We start from the raw sequence: 20,077 nt of genomic DNA on the forward strand, positions 1-20,077 counted from the left end.
ATATGCTTAACATTTAGTGTGTTTCTGAAATTATCGACTATGAACCTCGCAGTCCTGTTTTTTTGTCATAACATTTGGCAGATCTCATGGAATTCATCTGGGAAAATAGTCAATTTGGGATTCCTCTTGTTTTTATGACACACAGATGACGAGGACAACTTATTAAAGCAGAGTCTTAATGGATGTGCTGCAGAACGCTTGTAACCATTTTTCTGTATGATGTCAAGTAGAAAACATCCCATCAAACTCTTCATTGATTCAGTTTTCTTCTGTTTCTGTGGTAATTTTGTAGATATGTTCATGCTTTGTGTATTTTTTCAGTAACTCTGACACATTTACTGTTGTCACAAAATAACGAATTTGAGGATCAAACTTGTACCTTCATTTTAGTTTGTTATTTTCATTCCTTGTGAAAATTATGTTTTCTAATGTTACGAAGATAAATGATTTTTTCATCACTGGATTTCCTGAACTTCTACCAGAGTATCACAGCCTTGTGTCAACTTTGCTGTTTCTGCTTTATTTGGTAATAGCTGTGGGAAACATTTTTATTTTAGTGTTTGTTATTTGGGAGAAGCGTCTTCACAAACCCTCATATCTGATTTTTTGTCACTTGGCTTTAACTGATCTTATGTTTGGTACTCTAACTCTGCCAAAGATCCTCTCAAAATATTGGTTTAATGACAGCGTCATCTCATTTTACAGCTGTTTTGCACAAATGTACTTTGTTCATTTTTTAGGTGCTGCTCATTCCTTTATTTTGATGGTGATGGCATTAGATCGGTTTACAGCTATTTGTGCTCCGTTGCGATACACATCACTTTTCACAAATGCAGTTGCCTCTGTGCTCTGTGGATTGTCGTGGCTTGTGCCAGCTTCATGGATGGTTTTTGTGGTTTTAGATGCTCTTTCTTTACCTTTTTGTAACTCCAACATTATTGTGCAATGCTATTGTGACCATTTATCAATAATAAACCTAGGGTGTGAAAATGTGCGACAATCAACAGTTTATGGATTCATTGGTGCCATGGTTTCCCTGCTGTTGCCTTTAGCTTTTATTATTTTGTCTTACTTTGTCATCATTGTTACTGTTTTGAGAATTTCCTCCTCTGAGGGTCGACTGAGGACTCTGTCTACCTGCACGCCGCAGCTTCTCATCACAGGTCTGTACTACTTACCCAGATGCTTTGTGTATTTGGCCAATTTTCTGGGATTCACGTTTGGTGTGTCTGTGCGAATCGCTGTTATAGTGCTGTACAGTCTTTTACCTGCTGCGGTCAACCCAGTAATTTACTGTTTTAAAACTAAGGAAATTAAGGAAAATTTGAAAAGAAAATTCCTAACCACTAAAAAAACTATAACAACAAAGATGGGTAGCATAATGCCAACAGATAAATAATGTTTCTGTTATTGTAATTTTGTATCACGTGCTTGTTTTTTTGAAGACAAGTGATACATATAATGAACTGCATTTGTCGTACAGCCATTTTTATTCTTCCTCCTCTCACATTTGTGTTTTATGTACCGGTACATGCTTTGTGCTTGTGAAATGTTTCTTACATAAAAAACTTTCTTTGTGGCATCTATTCATCTTCTATTTATGAATAGTATATTTAATGTGAAATATTACATGTGATTGGATGTTAATTGTGGTTATTTTATATTTGAAAAAATGAGTTTAACAGAATATCAGGGGGAAAAATGTCAAAAACACTTAAAAGATCTAAAGAAACCAGCGACGTGTGGTCAGGGGAGGTAGTGTCTGACCTGCCATTATCCTCACCTCCCATCATAAGATGAATACTATCAATAAAATAAATATGTGTCCAGTAATTTTTGCTATGAATTCAATTTATATGTATAATTCTGATCACTTTAACCATTTTTTTCCTCAAAATCACCCGGAAAGGGACAAAACGGGTTTAGACGATGAATAAATGTCATCTTCTTCCGTTTATTCCCTTTCGGGGTCACAGGGCTGAGTGGCAGAGTGTCCACAATCACACACCCACGCACTGTCACATTCACACCTAGGGATAATTTGGATTAACCAAATAACCCTATGAATAAATGAATCCTCAATACATCACTGTATTTTGGGCATTTCTTGTTCAAATAAGGATAGGCTGCGAGGTGAAGCTGCATCGAGCTCTTCCTCGCGTTAGATGGTGCAATCCCATGCCTTGCATCCCATTTTTTTTAGACATTTAAGACATTTTTATTACATGTCCTCACTTTCCATGTATGAGTTAATGTATTTCATGTTTTTCATGTGTGTCATAATGTACACAGGGAGAGAGTTAACTTTGCCGTCTTCAGCACACATGAGACTGTGTTCCTGAGGGTTTTTATCTCTAAACACATCATTAGACTACACTCAGTGATTATAAAGGCTAGATTATACGAGTGACTAAAAGAGACTAAGCTCCAAGATAAAAGTTTAAAGAACTGAAAGTCAGCATTTGGATAGACTGGGGAAGGTAATTGTTGTTGGAACTCATGGAGCAAAAAAAACAGAAATATTGGTATTTTTGTGTTTAATTTCCTGTATATATCTGCAATGAAAGTTAAATTATGAACTTTTGTTTTCCAGGACTAATATTTCACTGACAATTGAGCTTGAATATTGTTTGCCTGTGTACACAATAATGATTTCTTCCAATGTTACAAAGGTAAAAGACTTCATTATTGTTGGTATTCCAGGACTTTTGCCTGAATATCATGGACTTGCATCATTTGTATTTCTCGCTGTTTATCTCACTATCTTGTTTGGGAATAGTTTCATTTTAGCTGTCATTATATTTGAGAGGGTCCTCCATAAGCCATCATATTTGATCTTTGCACACCTTGCAATGACGGATCTCATCTTTGGCACTTTGACCCTCCCAAAAGTCATCGCCCGGTATTTGTGGAACGACATGATAACGCCATTCACAACCTGCTTTGCACAAATGTTTTTTGTCCATTCTTTAGGAGCAATCCATTCTTTCATTTTGCTGGTCATGGCTTTGGATCGCTTTGTTGCCGTTTGGTTTCCATTGAGATACCCTGCCATAATAACAAACAAAACAACTTCTATTGCTTGCAGCTTGTGCTGGACTTTAACATTCATCCGGATGATGGGGATTGTGCTGCACGCTTCCTCTTTGTCCTTCTGTGACAGTAAGATATTGCAGTGCTTCTGCGATCATGCATCGATAACTAAGTTGGCATGTGGCGAAAATGTTGCATTTGTTCAAGAGGTGGCTTTTGCAAATGCAATGGTGACACTCTTGTTTCCCTTGTCATTCATCATTTTCTCCTATTTTTCAATCATTGTAGCTGTTCTGAAAATGACAAAAGCTGAGGGGTATCACAAAGTGCTGTCCACCTGTGCTCCTCAGATCCTAACCACATGCCTTTACTACGTGCCCAGATGTGTTGTATACATCACTGACAATTTGAAAGTAAAAGTTAGTCCTGATGCCCGGATAATCATCGCGCTGCTGTACAGCCTCATACCTGCTGCAGTTAATCCTCTCATATATTGCCTCAAGACTGCCGACATTAAAGAAGCTTTGATGAAAAGGTTTAAAAATAGGAAAATAAATTTAGCTTTTAAAAGTAACACTAAGCCATGACACGAGTACTGAGAAGAATCACAACTGTTGTGACCAATGTTGTTTGTTATTTTTGTTAAACTATGGTTGCAGCATGATAAGGTTTTAATCTTTTAGTCCTGATTTAAATGCTGTTATTATGGTCTATACTTTCATTCTGTTATAAGATGTCCTTCAGTTCACCACAATGCAGAGTTTATTAGAGGGACTAAACTCATGATATTTATGTTTTTTTTTAATAAAAAAGCTTCATAAATGAAGAACTACAACATTTGTGCATCTCACAGTTGCTTCCTCTCTCCCGCTTCAGCACCTGACATGTATAACCTCCACCCCTCCTGAAAACTAGAAAAAATAGTCTGACTTTTCATTGCTAATGTTTTCACTTTCACTATTATATTTTATGCCAGTATCACTTTGACAAAAAGGAAAGCAATAAAACTAAATGCTGTTTACTCATAACACTTGATGACTACCTGCACGCCGCTCATGTTAACTTTTATGAAAGCATTGAATGTCTGCCTTCCCTCACACCCTGCTTAAGATAGCTGCCATATGACCAAAACAGGTAACAGTTTTCCCCATTTCATTCAGAAACCTGTTCCAGTTGACCAAGTAAATAAATAGAGACAAAACAAACAAAAAAAGTTTTTGTGTCTTTTCTTAACACACAGGTCTCATACCAATGTGTCTATTTGTCCTTTTACATACATAAAAAAGTATTGACCTTTGGTGTTTACCAAAACACTACAGAGTCTTTCACTGTGTTTTATGATCTGATCCTTATATATAATAATAAATTAGTATTCATTATTGTGATTGTTCAGAAAACTCAAATGATGTAGACCAAGTCTTTTCACTTCTTCTTTCTTTTCACTTTTGTTTTTTGCACAAGCAGTTTCAGCATGAAACCTTGGCCACTTTAAGGCCAGATCCACAACCAATCCTCCATCTTTTGGCTGGACACCGTTGCAGTTTACAGCTTAAATTGTGACCTGCAATACTTATTATGAACTAAAACACAAACCAAACCTCAGACCTAAGAAACAGGCAGAGGGGAAGAAAACCGGAAACACACTGAAAGAATGGGACCAAAAATAGTTTTTTCAGTTTTAAGTTAAACTAATTTATTTCCGGACACACATCACTATAAAGTTATGTTTATTTTCAGTATTAAATGAAGCACTTCTTCCCTTTCACTTTACCTTCCCTATAAACTCTTTTTGTTTGTTACAAACTGATGCAACCAGAGAATCACAAGACCATCAAAAAGTACTTCTGCTCTTCAGATCTTCTTTTTCATCTCCTAAAGTCTAAAATCATGTCTTACAGATTGATGTGGCTAAAAAAATTACTCGAGTGTGTGATTTCTGTCTTTTGTTTTTGGTAGGTTTTATGCCAGAACACATGCAAAATAAATGTATAAGTCATAAAAACTGTAAAATAAATCCAGGAGTTTTTTTTATTATTCGGCATAATAAAATAACAAACAAATAAAATATTAACATATATAAAATAACACACTGCTATTATTTATCCAACTAAAAAGTGCTCCCTCTAAATACTAAAATTGAATAATAAAGCTTTCTTTGATTCATGTAAAATGTAATTGATTTAACACTTTTTCTTGTCCTACAAAATGTTCAGACAATCCATGTAAAAAAATTTAAAACTTTAAAGTTGTGTTTAATTTCAAATATAATAATGTCCAGCGGAAAAAGATTTTTAATTAATCAAAGTAAAAGACCATCTAAATCATTTCCTCTGGGTCACTATGACAAAATTCAGAGGGTAAACATGCAATATCCTCAAACACTGGTACATAGCTATTAAACGGCAGATTCAAATTCAAAATATGTACCCACTCTTCAACTACACTGGTTAGATGTTTCCCAGTTTCCTCCTGATCTGCAGCAGACAGGCCTGTTTGCAGAGAGGGTGACTTGACAGGTGGGTTAACTTCTTGCCTCACAGTGTGCTCAGACAAAGATGGCTGCTCAAGCATGTACTTTTTGCCAGCAGTGACATCAAGCCGTCCGTGTTCAGACTCTGAACAGGCAAATGGGATGTCTGCTGCACTTCTAGATGAGGTTTCCCTTCTTATTGTGGATTTCAGGAGTTTTTTCTGCTGTGATGTTTGATGTGACGCTGTCAGGTCTGGAGGAGCATTCAGTTTGCAGATTTCCTCATAACTCAGGCATTGTATCGGCTTCAGGATCTCAGATTGAGGGAACCTCTTCACTGTCTGCAGATGTGCTGTTTCAAGGTCAGGACACTGCTTGTCGAAGGAAGGAACATTTTGAGGCTTTTTGGAGCTTTTGCCTTTCCTAAATCTTGCTAGGAGAATTCCAAGACTTTTCCATTGCTTGCATTCTGCATTCACAGAGTTTCTGGTGCTTACATGACTGCGCCTACTAAAATCATCCAAACGAAATGCACTGCAGATGCTGTTAGTTTCATAGTACTCCAGCTCACTCAGAGGAATGGGCTCTGCTTTCTGGGGGGCATGAGAGTTTTCTTTATCTTTGCAATCATCCAAACAAAAAGATATGTTTGCTTTTCCTTGCTCCTTCCGCTTCCTCTTGTGATGCCTCACTCTATAAATGCCCATACACTTTACAATGATTGCCAGGATCAGGATTGAAGGAAGGACCACAACTGTGATCCAAATCGGCTTGTTGCCACGCTGCTTTTCAGGGCACTGATCATGGGCCGTAGAGGTACAGATGTCGCAGGCATGGTTTGAAACATTACGTAAGCAGATGCAGGACTTGTTCTGTATATTAGGTCCACACATCAACCGTGTTCTCCCACCAGAGTTTTCTTTGAAGCAAGATGAGGGGAGGCAAACACCTGAAGACCCACAGCTTGGCTGGGACAGAGTTGAGCTTGGCCAAACCCCTACTGTTGTACTGTGTCCACTGATTGGCAGATTGTATCCAGTTACATTGAAATACTGCACACATCCACTGAAACCTGATGAAAGAAATATGTACAGATAAGTCTCAAACCAATACTGCAAAAACTGAATCTTGAGAACGTAAAATAAACCTTGCTTGATTTATTTATTTATTTTTGCTTATTTAAAGAAAATCTGCCAGTTGGGTAGGAATTTGGACTTATTTCTTAGGGGTCTGTTTTGCAGTGAATGGACTACCTGCCTTAAAAGGTCAGAAAACCTGATAAAAAGAACAGATCACCTAGTTGTTCGTAGTGGGGTTCTCTTGTTGGAGCTGCACCAAGAATGATCTTTTCCACGTTGATGGGCGTCAGATCCATGCTTTGTTCTGTGCTGTTAAAAACTAGTTTTCTGTCCACAGACAGAGAAGTGCTGTGGCCATCGCTGGACAATGTGAGGACATGCCATATCCCATCAGTCACCTGTAGATCTGCAGTGAACTCTGACACATGTCCGGATGATGTATCTTTGTACACATACACTGGCTTTTTTACTCTTATCTAAGAAAAGAGTAAAGTAGTGAAAACCTGACATAAAAAGGAATTAAGATTTAACATGTAGTGAAAGCACCTTCATTCCTACCATGAGAGTTATGGCTGCCTTCTGTCCAAGGACAAGGAATAACACTCCGTCATCTTGTTGGGTTTTGAATTTAATGTTAATCCCTGTTTGGTTTGTGCTGTTTGCCTTTCTTCCATCCACCAACCCTTTCAGCAGGTAATCTCTCTTGAATCTTTCCTTAATGACATACTCAACGTAATCCCTCTTGCTGAACTGCATTACTAGATTCTCTGACATCACTGCGACAAAAATAGAAAAGGTCAAGCTTTCATGTCACGAGGGTAAATCATTTTGTTTTGTTTTGATCAGCTTTCATCATCTTCACCTGTGGCACAGTTTATTCCACCAAAAGGACTTTGGCAATCGCAGAGATAATCAGACCAAAGGTCATGGCACACACCACCATTTTTGCATGGGACACTGCCGCACGCTGACTCCGTTGCTCGAGTACATCTTTTGCAGAAAAAACATTAGATGCATAATGCAATGCTGACCTATAAAACACATCTACTGCTAAAAACAAATGTTAAAGACTCTGCTTTTCCCTGATCGGTCTTACCTGTCAAAGATGTTAAATGCTGCAAGGGCCATAGAAGGTCTCAGCAAGATGCCATTGATATGAACATGTCGAATGCATCCAACAAAGTCATGGGTTTTAATCTGATCGGGATGCCATAAAATAGATTCAAGAGTCCTGAGTCCTCCAAATGTCATATTATTGTTGCCAACATCAAGTGTTCTAATTCATTCATAAGAAGAAGGGGAAAAAGCATACCTTTAGCTAAGCATAGCCAAGGTTTGAACGGTTAGTTATTATCAACATGGCCTCATAGATACCTTTCAGAGATCGTGCCCTCACTCTTAGAAAAACAAAATCCACTTTTGTAAACATCTGTGCAGTTGTCCACCAGCAAAGAACCCATCTGTTAAATGCATAAGAGTGCATTTCAGGTTTACTCCCTCTGCTCTCAATAACTACTGTCCAGATCAAATAGCTCATATTTAAATCTAATACTCACATTGCCAATCCTTCTTGCAGTTACACTGTGAAAAAGCCCATCTGCAATCTGTTTGTGCGTCTTCAGCCTTACAGGTCCTGAGCCCAGGTCATAGGAGAGCTGCATGCTTCCGTCAACAATTTCCAGTGCAAAAAAATCCCTACTAAAAGATCCCCCAGGATTGTACAAGATGAGTGAGTACTTTTGCACCGTTGCAAACTCAAAATAGATTAAATTAGTTCTGCGATCTAGAGGTGGAAACTCCATGAACGATAGCTCTTCAAAGCCATAGCTGTGCTCCTCACAATGGACTCCACTGACTCCTTAAACAAAAAGGGGAGAGAAAATGCAGTTCCAGCTTGATAGAATGTAACATTTTCCTTTTTAAAAAGATGACAGCGTTTGATTAATTCTACACAGCTTGATCTATTGTTATAAAGTTTGTTGACTTACTATTAAATACTTCTTTAACTTATTTAGAGTGTCAACATTTGTAAACAAATAAAAGCCCAACATAGAACAAAATTTGAATGTTGAAGATATTGAAACAATTCATAACGGACACAAGTTAAGAAAAACATTTAAGACTTTACACTATATGATTGTATGCCATGTAGCCAAAATAGTTAGACAGCATTTATTTTCAATTAAATAATAAAATCCAGATTAATTGTTATAATAATAATATTACTGTCAACAGCAGTCTTATTAGCTCAGCTAAAAGTCCACAAAGCTAAATCAGGGTCAGGCAAGCAGGAATCAATAACGAGCATGTGAGAATCAGAGAAACAACGAGAATAGTCAGGATCCAGAAGAGAGTCAAAGACGAAACAGGGCCAATAAATCAGAAGATCAAGTCTGGATGTTAAACTCAGTAACACAGGCAGAGTGGCAGTACTCCACACTGAGTGAGGCTCAGTGCACTGCTTAAGTATACTGTGAGTGATTTTCAAATAAAAGTCAGGTGTGTGAAATCCAGAAGATGTGCGCTGGGTTTGCTGCGAGAGGAAGTGCGGCCGTGGTGCAGCGGTAGGGCGGTCGACCCATGATCGTAATATTGCAGGTTTGATTCCCGCCTTGCACGCCCATGTGTCAAAGTGTCCTTGGGCAAGACACTGAACCCCACCTTGCCTCTCGTGGGAGGTTGGCGCCAGTGTTCGGCAGAGGAGCCAGCATCAGTGTGTGAATGTGTGTGTGCATGGGTGAATGGGACTGTGACTGTAAAGCGCTTTGGGCCTTCGAAAGAGGGTAGAAAGCGCTATAGAAGTGTTCGCCATTTACCATTTAGAACTCTGGAGACGGTTCTCGCCTGTGACCAGAGGGGGAGACAGAGTTCTGACTTTCGATAATTACTTATGTAAAGCTTTATGTTAACAACAATTACAAGCCCAGCTGGAAAATGTTAACTCAATCAAATGCTGTTTGAACATAAACATGAGTATTAACTATTCAACTGCTTATTTAATTTGACAATTTTATTGTGTTTTGTATAACAGAAATTTATAAATTAGTAAAATGTAAAAGAATGGGGTTGTTAAACCTCATTTAGCCAGTCTGCTGGATCCCCAATACTAACTGATTGCTATCTGTTGTCTGAAAGTAATAGTCTTGTAAATATAAATACTACACATTTTTATTTCATGTGTTGTGTTATTCTTACCAAAGGGACAATTACAGAAGAATCCAGTGGGTAGATTCATGCAAGTGCCCTCAACACATGGAGATGATTTGCAATGGTCAACTGGTTCCTTGCAAATTTCTCCTTCAAAATGAACCATGTATTTGATCAACGCTGAGTCATCTTATCCTGGACAAAAATCTCTACTTTGCAAGATAAAGCTTACCTTCAAAGCCAGACACACAATGACAGTAAGAGCCATTATGTGAAGCAACACAAGTTCCACCATTCTGGCACTTGACCCCCAAACATTCATCAACATCAGCAGAGCAAAAGGTCCCGGAGAAACCAGTCGGGCAGTGGCAGATGAAACCTCCTGCTGTATTCTCACAGGTGCCATTATTCTTACAGGGATTCACCTCGCATTCATCAATGTCGTCTTCACAGAATGACCCAGAGAAGCCAATTTGACAGGTACAGTTGAAGACTTCTTTTTGTGGTGACACAAAGATGACAGCCATGCTTTCCAGAACAGCAACCTCCTGGCTGATGTAAATGTTTTTGCTACACGTTGCCTTGTTTTGACAAGGATTGGTGAAGCATGGATCACTGGTAATGTGAGAAATAGTCACATTGCTCTGAGCCTCTAGGGATTTCTTGTGTCCTGTAGATATACCATTTGCTACCTCTTTGCTAAGATACTGGCCATTGTAATTTTTGACTGCAGCCAACAGAAGGATTTCTTTGCCAATTTGTTTGATTCCAAACACATGAGTTTTTGAGGCCTGCAGGTTGAACAGACTGTCAAGAGCTTTGACAAATCTCAGATACTTATTAGACAGAAATTCCTCCATTGAGGACAGCGACACATAAAACAAAACACAGCTGTCGATTGAAGCATTTGTAAAACCTTTGTAATTCACATAAATACTGTTGTTCACTGTGAACTGAAGTTCATCTCCAGCCTCAACAGTAACGTTAAATGTGGCCTCCCCCTGGAATGGGGATGACCAAAGCTCGCATGTTCCATTGGGTATGGCAAACATGTTACTTGGCCCACTCCTTATGACACAGTTAAAGGTGTCAGACTCATCATGGTCCTCGGGATGAACATTACCAATCATTCCGCCCTGGAAAAAACTACCAAAATATTTCACTTCTATAAAAATGTTTCTTGGCAATGGAGGATTATCATTTTCATCCAAGACTTTGATATGAAATGTTGTAGTTGAAGATAATGGCATTGGAAATCCGGCATCTTCAACAACAACTAGGACTCGATATGCAGAGATAGTCTCACGATCAAGACTCTTTGTGGTAAGTAAAACTCCATCAGCAGTGAGTAAAAAAGCACCACTTGGTGATTGATTTAATAACCAGTAGGTAAAGGGGCCTTGATTTGGTGGTAAATCAGAGTCAGATGCATTCAGTCTCGTGACTATTGTGCCTTCTGGTTGGTTTTCCATCACTTGGGCCTCAGTTGATGTGAGTATTGGAGCATTGTCATTGACATCCCCAACACTTACAATGACGTTCGTCGTCCCTGTGGCTGGAGGGGACCCATTATCAATGGCTGCAACAGTCAAGTTATATACTGGCCAAAGCTCCCTATCAAGGTGAGAGTTTACTAAAATAACGCCACTAAGTGGGTCAATTGCAAAAGACAAATTTGTATTTCCATCTTCTATACTGAAAAAGAAATGATTCCAGTCTAATATGGGGTCAAGATCAGATGCACTCACTGTGACGACAGAAGCCCCAGACGGGCTATCTTCTGTCACATTTGCATCATAGCATGGGGATGTAAACACGGGTGCTTCATTTATGTCAACCACACTGATGTGGACCAAAGTTTCATCTTCATCCATACCAGTAATGACACCAAAGTTCTTGGCCAAAAAATTTAAAACCACCTCATAACTACCTTGCTTCCTCAAACTCCTACTCGTATATATTTTTCCAGAAAGAGTATCAATGTCAAATCCTTGATTTTTCCTATTTCCAAATATTAAATAGAACACCTGACCTTCGGATCCTTGGTCATAATCTACTGCTGACACATTCCCAATCTGAGTTCCAACAGGCACATTGCTAAGCACTGAAAAATGAAATTCTTCTTTCACAAACATTGGGATAAACTCGTTGACATCTTTAACCTGAATAACAACATGTGCTACAGAAAATAATGTGTGTCTACCAGTGTTTGATGCTTTCACTGTTAAATCAAACATCTGCTCCATCTCAAAATCCAAAACATCCATGGTGTTGATGGTACCATTTTCTGGATTAATGGAAAATTTATCTACATGGCCAGCAACAAGAGAGTAAGATATTTGTGCATTTTGACCGGAGTCCATATCAGTAGCTATTGCATCGAGTACAACTGTCCCAATTTCTGAGTTTTCAGGCACCAATGCTATGTACTCTGAGAGTAAAAAGACTGGAGGATTGTCGTTTATGTCCACAACTAACACTGTTACATTTAACATGCCAGTTTTAGAGATCCAGCCACCATCTGTTGCTTTGATATGGAATTGATGCATTCTTTCTTTTTCAAAGTCTAGCTCCATGACAAGTGTTAACAGTCCAGAAGTTTTCCCAACAGACATTGGTGAATAGGGAATGTCATGAGCAACATGGTATGTAATTGCACCATTATGACCATAGTCCCTATCTTCTGCATGAATTCTCCCAACCACTGATCCCACATGCATGTCCTCGGGAACTAAAAAAGTTACATCTGGTTCACTGAAGCTTGGAGAAAACCGATTTCTCTCAGTAATGTCAAAAGTAATTTTGGTTTGTGATGTTAAAGGAGGGAATCCCTGATCTACGGCAATAACAAACAAAGAAAGGGCAGAGTTTTCTTTGCCTGCTAAAGTTTGACTTAAAAATACACGCCCACTGCCAGTCTCAATCCAAAAGAAATCAGATGCATTGCCTCCCTGTAAATAATACTCAATGCTTGTGCTACTGTTGGTGTCCAGATCTGTTGCAATGAGCTGTATTACCTCGGTTCCCACTGGCAAATGAGATGGAATAGCAATCAAAGATGGAATGGGCCAGAACACCGGTGGGTGGTGGTTTACTTTTTCTAATCTCACTTCAACAGTTGCATTACTGGAATGAGAAACTCTTCCACAGTCAAAAGCAAACACTGTAAACTGGAACACTTTGAAATGAGAATGATGTAAATAGAGGGGCTGTTGGGTATAGATTGCTCCAGAGGAAGAATTGATCCAAAATTCTTCATTGTGAGATTCAATTATGTAGAAAATGTCACTGTTTTGCCCTAAGTCAGCATCTGTGGCAAGAACTTGCAAAACAAACACATCTTCTACATTTGTTTCAGTGAGAACAGCTGTAAAAAATGTATCAATAAATGCTGGGCTGTTATCATTGACATCGGAAATGATGATGGTTACATCAGTGCTGACACTCCACACTGAATCATTTGCATGAATTTTTAAAATGTAGTGATCTTGTGCTTCCCTATCCAAAAACCTTTCAACAGTAATCCATCCAGTTCTGAAATCGATACTGAAAGGTGCAGCCTCACTTTGTCCTAGCATAGCGTAAGAAATTACTGAATTAAAGTCATCATCGGTTGAGGTAACTTGTAGAACTGTGAGTCCAACAGGGGCATCTTCGGACACCTCAGCAAAATATATCTCCGAAAATTGAGGAGCATTGTCATTTCTGTCTAAAATGCTTAGGATGATTTTTGCGCTGTCTTTATGAAGTGGCTTGTCAGACTCAACTGCCTCAACTGTTAAAGTGAATACAGCAATGGTTTCCCGATCCAAACTTACAATGGTGCTCACTAGACCATTTTCAGGATCAATGGTGAAATACTCTTTGCTGTTTCCTTCAATTATCCTGTATCTCACTTCACTGAAACTAAGGGAATCAGCATCAATGGCCAAAACATCACAAACTTCTGATGGTGGTAAATTCTCAAAAACTTCACATCTGTATTCTGCTTGAGTGAATTGGGGATAATTGTCGTTCACATCAGTGACATTAAGCTGAACTTCTAAAAAGGACGAGAAGGGAGGTGAGCCAGAGTCTCTGGCTTCTATCAGCAAAGTAAATTCTTTTCTGTTTTCATAATCTAGAGATTTTTCTAGTGTCAGGGCTCCGCTGAACTGGTCCACATGAAAGATGTCTTCAATGTTTCCAGCAGCAATGTAGAGAGAAATGGGTTCAGCTCTGATGCTCACTGCAGAGACTAAAGCCACCAGAGCTCCAACTGGCTCATTTTCAGAAAGAGAATAACGTTGAACATCAACTTTCATTTCTGGAAAATCAGAGTTGTTTTGAAACCGGACACTGACAGTTGTAGTGTCAGATTTAGGATTTTCACCATTATCTTCAACATAAACATTGATTTCAATGTCTTCCATTTTGTGTATTGTTCTAGAGGTAAAAATAGTGCCGCTGTTCTCAATGAAAAACAAATCTGAAATCTGGCCAGACAAAGAATATTGCAGTTCTGCATTCATCTCTGTGTCTTCATCTGTTGCTTTCACTGCACAAATAACAGAACCTGTGGAAACATGTCAACAGGAGACTCAATCTCAAGCCCAAATGTCAATTTTATAGTCACAGAAAAACTTCTTACCTGGGGCCAACTCATTGGGTACATATGCCACATAAGGGCTGTTCTTAAACTGAGGCCAGTGGTCATTTATATCTCCAATAAGCACTGTAACAAGCACAGAGCTTGACAATGGCTGAGTGGGATGTTCGTCACTGGCAACCAATGTCAATGTGTAAATGGAGACAGTTTCTCTGTCCAGTAGATGAGTTGTAAATAGTTCTCCAGTAGTTTCTCCAATAGCAAATGGTGCCTCGAGATCTTCTATAAAATACCTAAATTCAAGAAAATATTAAACACAAACCGTACATGCACAACTTTTGCAATTCAAATATTATATGATGGTCAGTTTTTTTAAAACGCTCTCATAAAGTCACTGTGTTAAAGTCCAACTCCAATCATCTTTTGATCTATTTTAGAAGCATTCCCATCATCCCTTTTTTACACTCTCTCCTGCTAGCGTACAGCCCCTCACACCCCCAACCTAACATTCCTGGTGGAACAAAAACATAGAAAAATATTGGAGCTATCCAACTATACAGTTTTCAGCCAGATTCAATCTCAGATGAGGAAAACAAAGAAGTACATGGATCTAGTAGTTGGCAGGTGGATGCATCAAAATGGAGCAGAGCAGGGAGGTTTTGACCTGCAGACTGTAGCACCTATGCCACTGCTACAGGCTTTTTAAAATGTTGTTGGTTTTTTTTGTCTGCTCCTGATTCACAACAGTTTGAATAAAGACATACATAAGAACAGAACACAAGAACATGTTAAAAACAGCAAAAACACGATTTTCATTGGAGTGGGTTTTTAAGCACCTTGTTCTTTCATTTTTACCTGATTTGCCCGCTCACACCTTCATCTGCATCAGATGCAGTAATCATGGCAAACACTGTGCCTTCTGGACTGTCTTCAACCACTATGGTGTGGTAGACTTCTTCTGAGAACTCCGGATAGTTATCGTTGACGTCCTCCACCATGACTTGAATCGTCAAGGTGCCATTCAAAGGTGGCAATCCTTCAAATGTAAAGAAGACATTGAGGTTTATGCTTTAGATGCTTTTTTTGTAAAAAATAAATAAATGAAAGGTGTGCTGCAGATCTAATTACCTGAATCAAAAGCAGTGATAGTGACAATGTACAGAGACTGTTTCTCCCTGTCAAGGCTGTGTAAAATCTGAAACACACCATCAGGAGAAATGGAGAACAAACCTCCATCTCCTTTATCCAAGAGGTATATAAGTTGACTGTTTATGTCAAGATCTTCATCCACAGCTGAGACCTGGCCAAACAAACAAAAGAGTCAACAGTAAAAAATTTTTACCAAATCTCCAGAATTCAATGGTCACTAGGGGGAATCACCACCTGCTTTGTTAACTGAGATATCTCCTCCTCATTCTCCTTGACATGAATTGTCAGTGTTTCTGGCACAAAACGGGGAGCAAAGTCATTGATGTCCAACACAGTAATGCTAACAGAAGCAGTAGTAGATCTAGGTACAGTCCCTTGATCTACAGCTTTTATTATAAAGCTGTAATTTGAATCTTTTTCTCTGTCAAGTGCAGACATGACGGTGACAACACCTCGAACTGCGTCCACTACAAATGGACCAGCTGGAGTCAGGATGTACCGCACTTGTCCATTGCGCCCAATATCTTGATCATTAGCTTGAACGCGAAACAAGCTTGTCCCTCTGGAGATATCTTCTCTTACAGACAGGCTGTAGTTGCTTTCTAGAAACTGAGGGTCATTGTCATTGACATCCTCAATGTGCACTGTGAAATTCATTTTGCTTGTCATTTGAGGGGAGCCTTTATCAGTGGCAGCTATTGTTATTATTAGAGTATCCTCCAACTCTCGGTCCAACATCTGCTCTAGGTATACATTTCCACTTGTGTTGTTGATGCTGAATGTCCCATCATGAGTTTTGCTGAGTTGGTACCAAACCTCACCATTGGGTCCAACATCTTCATCCTCAGCGTGTACTGTCATTATAACACTATGCAATGCTGTATTTTCTGGTATACTAACACTTTTGGCAGACACAAATAGAGGAGAATTGTCATTGACATCTTCAACCACAACAAAAATGTATGCTGTACTGGTGAGCTGTAAGGACAATGGGTGACCACAGTCATTTGCCGTCACTGTGAGATTGTAGAAGGATTTTCTCTCTCTGTCTAAGTCTTCACTTAAACATAAACGACCTGTGGAATGAATGAAGAAGGAACTTTCTTCATCACCACTGACCAGTCTTAGTTTTATTTCTGCATTTTCACCTGGAAAGAGGAAAAAAAAACAATATTGTCAGAATGCAAACTGAAACTTGATCAAGCTAAGGAAATGATAATAAAGTACTCCTTTAAAACAAATAAAGCTCTGAGTTATATAAGTTAATACTCATGTATTATCTGGAGCATTTTAAATATTACTTTTGTTTTCATGTCCATTTAGGACAATTATTTCAAACACACCTTAACCCTCCTTTTATCCTTGGAGTCAATTTGACCCCAATTCAATGTTTGTCATTAAAAAAATAATAATAGTTAACCTTTTTCTTTTTACTTTATATTTCATGACTTTTCCTAATTTGAAGGGGACAACTGATTAATCATAAAATTATGATGATTTTTTTTCAATGTGCTAAACAGATATTGCATACATTGGTGTTCCTTGGGGGTCAGTTTAACCCCAGGCTGTTTTAGCTGTGTAAAACTTGTCTGTCTGTGTGTGACCTAACATCCCCACACCTGCAGGAGCAGAGTGGATACTTTTGAGTTGATACGTAACAGGGGTGTGGGGAAACAACTATTGCCACAAGAACTTTGATATTTCTCGTGGTGTGGGCATGTGGGAAATAAGATGACTTGTGAACTCCTGCCAAAATGAGAAAGCCAATGTAGGCTTGTGAGTTAATCACATATAAGTCTTTCCAACTACACATGCCTCCCCACTAAAATGATCATCTCAAGTAAGATAGTTTCAATTGATGGTTATATATTTTATGTTTTATGTATATATGTTATAACGTTGAACTGTAACACTTGAAGGTCACTTTACACAGATAACAGAATTTCCCCATTGTGGGATAAATAAAGTTTTATCTCATCTTATCTCTCAAATGAAGAGCTCAAATAATCACTTTGTCTTCAACATGGCGGACTGTGTTTCTGGTGGGACACACTCCTAGCAAGAAATATGTCTGCAAGGAGCATGTACAAACTATGTGCACATCTTGTGTACAGTAGTGCAGACAAAAAGCTTGACTCTGGGCATAAAGAACTGTTCCAAGTTCTGACTATCTGACTTATGTTCCCATCGTGATTTTCTGTTTCACACAAAAACGTTAAAAAGAAGAAGAAAAAAAAGGAAAAAACGACTCTAACTCTGCCACTGTCACTCTGTCCCAAGCCCAGATAACAAAAGACGAGGGTTAAGTGAGACTTTATAGTGACTAACCACAAATATGTCATAAAAAAGGAGATAAAAACAAGTAAATAAATGTATTCATAAAAGGAAAGGGGGTCACTAACATCAGCCAATATGCTTTATTCTGTGAGAGAGCAAAGGTCATATCATCACCAAAACCAATAGGGTTCAAACTCTTGTGGTTATTAATGTTGTCAGTAAATTTAGGGAAGATTTGTATGAAAACTTTCAAGATACATTAATTCTCATTTAAAAGTTTGGCCTGATGGTGGCGCTAGAGAACAGGTCAACCCACTGATCTGTTTCATTATCAAGGGGTTATTTATGTATTCAACAAATAAACAATGTGCCTGACACAAAAACTTTGTTAACAATTTTATGTAAATCATTTTCTGAAGGCAAATATCCCTGGGGTCAAATTGACCCCAAGGGTGAAATGTGTGAGTAATATTTGAGGAAACTATGTAGGTTGAATAAATTAATTCTTTGGTTGGCTTTTGTGCATTTTCTGAGTATTTTATGTACTGGTAGAATTTATAAAGACATTCCAAGAAAACAAAACATCCTGGATTGAGAAATGACACAAATCTCTGACCTGTTCAATCATTTGTGGTTAATTCAGGATTTACATACCTTTTTCATAATTTACCGGTATGTCAGAATTATTCCAAATGTAACAAAATAGAAATAATATTTAATTTTACAAATATTATTTAGATTCAGTTAAATTAACGGACATTAAAATCAACTGCTAATTTATATATCGTTTTATAGATTTTTTTATAATCTTTTTATAACCTTTTTACAGTAAATCATTTTACTTCCCTGCCACTAGATGGTGCACTTTACAAGTACATTGGAGTGCCATATTGCAGTTCTGCATAAACGTTTTGTTCTTTCCATTTTTTTATTTTACATTGCCCCTGTGGATGAGAAATTTAATAGAGGTTCTGTGTTGTAAATGCAGGCAAATAAAGTGAGTATTAAAAGTATTAAACTACTGTGATCATTCCTGTTTTTCATACTAAAGGTTAAAATTATGTTTCGTCTTACCTTCATCCTTATCGGACACATTCAGCGACAGGAAGCATGTTCCTGCTGATGAGTCCTCCAGCAGAGACACAGTTACGTTTTCCTGACTGAAAACAGGGGGGTTGTCGTTCACATCCAGCACATTGAAGTAAACTCTGACACTGGACACCTGTGAGTCCCCCAGTTGCAGCTCCACAGAGAGAATGTAAAACTTTTGTCTTTCAAAGTCCAGGCTGCGAGATAATAGGAACTCTCCAGAGATGGGGTTGAGTAGGAACAGATTGTTGCCGTCGTCCTCCTGAACTGACAACATGAGAGGCCTGAGACTTTCAAACTGAGATTCCACTTTTCCCACAACCGTTCCTAAAAGCACAGTAAAAAAGTGACACTTAACTTTACACAGAAAAAGATTACTGGAAAATAGCTATTGTATATATAAAAAACAAAGTTATGTGATGCACAATGAAATAGAATAAGTGTGAATTTGAAAAAACTAATACAGATAGTTTTTTAGAGCAACATCAGGATGATGTTTTTTTTTATGTGCTCTTATGTGGGATGATGTCACTAACCTGGTACTGTGTCTTCTCTTACTTGGAATGAATAAACAGTTTTATGGAAATCCATCTGGGTTCGCCATCTGTTATGGGAGTGGGGGCTGACAGCGCCATGCTTTCCCTCAGGATCAACAGATCCATGATACCAGGAGGGAACCATGGGATGCCCTTCAACATCCACAACCCCCCTCCCAGTACTTGCATTTAGCGGATTTCCAGGTAGATTTTCATGCGTAGATACTAGTTCGAAAATCTGGAGAGAGAAAGGATAGACTCCCATTTTTATGGAGGGACAATAGCACTTTTGGTATTCCTCATACAAAAAAAAAAAAAAACGGTATGTTTGCTAATTTAATCAAAAAGTAAATATTTGCAAACTAGACAGCTAACTTACCAGTGCATGTAACAATATGATGACATTTGTCTTTACTTGTCCAGTGCGATCCATTACAACGTTTTTTCCCTGCAATTTTTCTTCCCTATTTGGTTGGCCTATTACCAACCAAGTCCAAGAAATTCTACATAATTAAAAAAAAGCAACATAACATTATTGGTAACTGAACAACTTAACTTCCACACATTGCATCTTTTCAGCAAGTAATCCTAAATGAAATACGTTTTTTGATATTCTTCCTTGTAATTCTTATAGCTGAAAACCACCAAGCAGACAATGATTATTAATAACACAATAACCTTTCAAAATTGTTCCCAAAATGAAAACAAA

The 20,077-nt window shown here is 38.3% G+C and overlaps 3 protein-coding genes across 4 annotated transcripts; 2 read left to right on the plus strand and 1 right to left on the minus strand.

Moving 5' to 3' along the window:
- The first annotated feature begins 233 nt into the window (after nt 1-233).
- LOC101157074 (olfactory receptor 52Z1P-like) lies at nt 234-1,399 on the plus strand. The gene has a single exon (XM_004075547.2). It carries the CDS (start codon nt 419-421, stop codon nt 1,397-1,399), a length of 981 nt encoding a protein of 326 aa, XP_004075595.1. The 5' UTR covers nt 234-418.
- Nucleotides 1,400-2,648: 1,249 nt separating this feature from the next.
- On the plus strand, nt 2,649-3,684 carry LOC101156838 (olfactory receptor 1E16-like). The gene has a single exon (XM_004075546.3). The coding sequence runs from the start codon at nt 2,649-2,651 to the stop codon at nt 3,618-3,620; it is 972 nt and encodes a 323-aa protein (XP_004075594.1). The 3' UTR covers nt 3,621-3,684.
- Nucleotides 3,685-5,050: 1,366 nt separating this feature from the next.
- LOC105355459 (protocadherin Fat 4) lies at nt 5,051-19,977 on the minus strand. 2 transcript variants are annotated; one of them, XM_023962043.2, is made up of 16 exons: nt 19,748-19,943; nt 19,369-19,606; nt 18,818-19,159; nt 15,701-16,614; nt 15,446-15,617; nt 15,173-15,353; nt 14,360-14,610; nt 9,962-14,284; nt 9,778-9,879; nt 8,139-8,440; nt 7,957-8,042; nt 7,679-7,858; nt 7,445-7,572; nt 7,141-7,358; nt 6,800-7,058; nt 5,051-6,575 (listed from the first exon to the last, which is right to left on the minus strand). In XM_023962043.2, the coding sequence occupies exons 1-16, from the start codon at nt 19,799-19,801 to the stop codon at nt 5,350-5,352; spliced, it is 8,976 nt and encodes a 2,991-aa protein (XP_023817811.2). In that variant the 5' UTR covers nt 19,802-19,943; the 3' UTR covers nt 5,051-5,349. The 2 variants fall into 2 exon arrangements, with proteins under 2 accessions (XP_023817811.2, XP_078786004.1); XM_078929878.1 differs by lacking the exons at nt 5,051-6,575; nt 6,800-7,058; nt 7,141-7,358; ... (3 more) ...; nt 8,139-8,440; nt 9,778-9,879 and having other exon boundaries at nt 14,141-14,610; nt 19,748-19,977.
- Between the last annotated feature and the right edge of the window lie 100 nt (nt 19,978-20,077).

This window comes from Oryzias latipes, chromosome 13 (genome assembly GCF_053564925.1).
Source record: "Oryzias latipes strain Hd-rR chromosome 13, Olatipes_Hd-rR_3.1".
NCBI classification, from domain to species: domain Eukaryota; kingdom Metazoa; phylum Chordata; class Actinopteri; order Beloniformes; family Adrianichthyidae; genus Oryzias; species Oryzias latipes.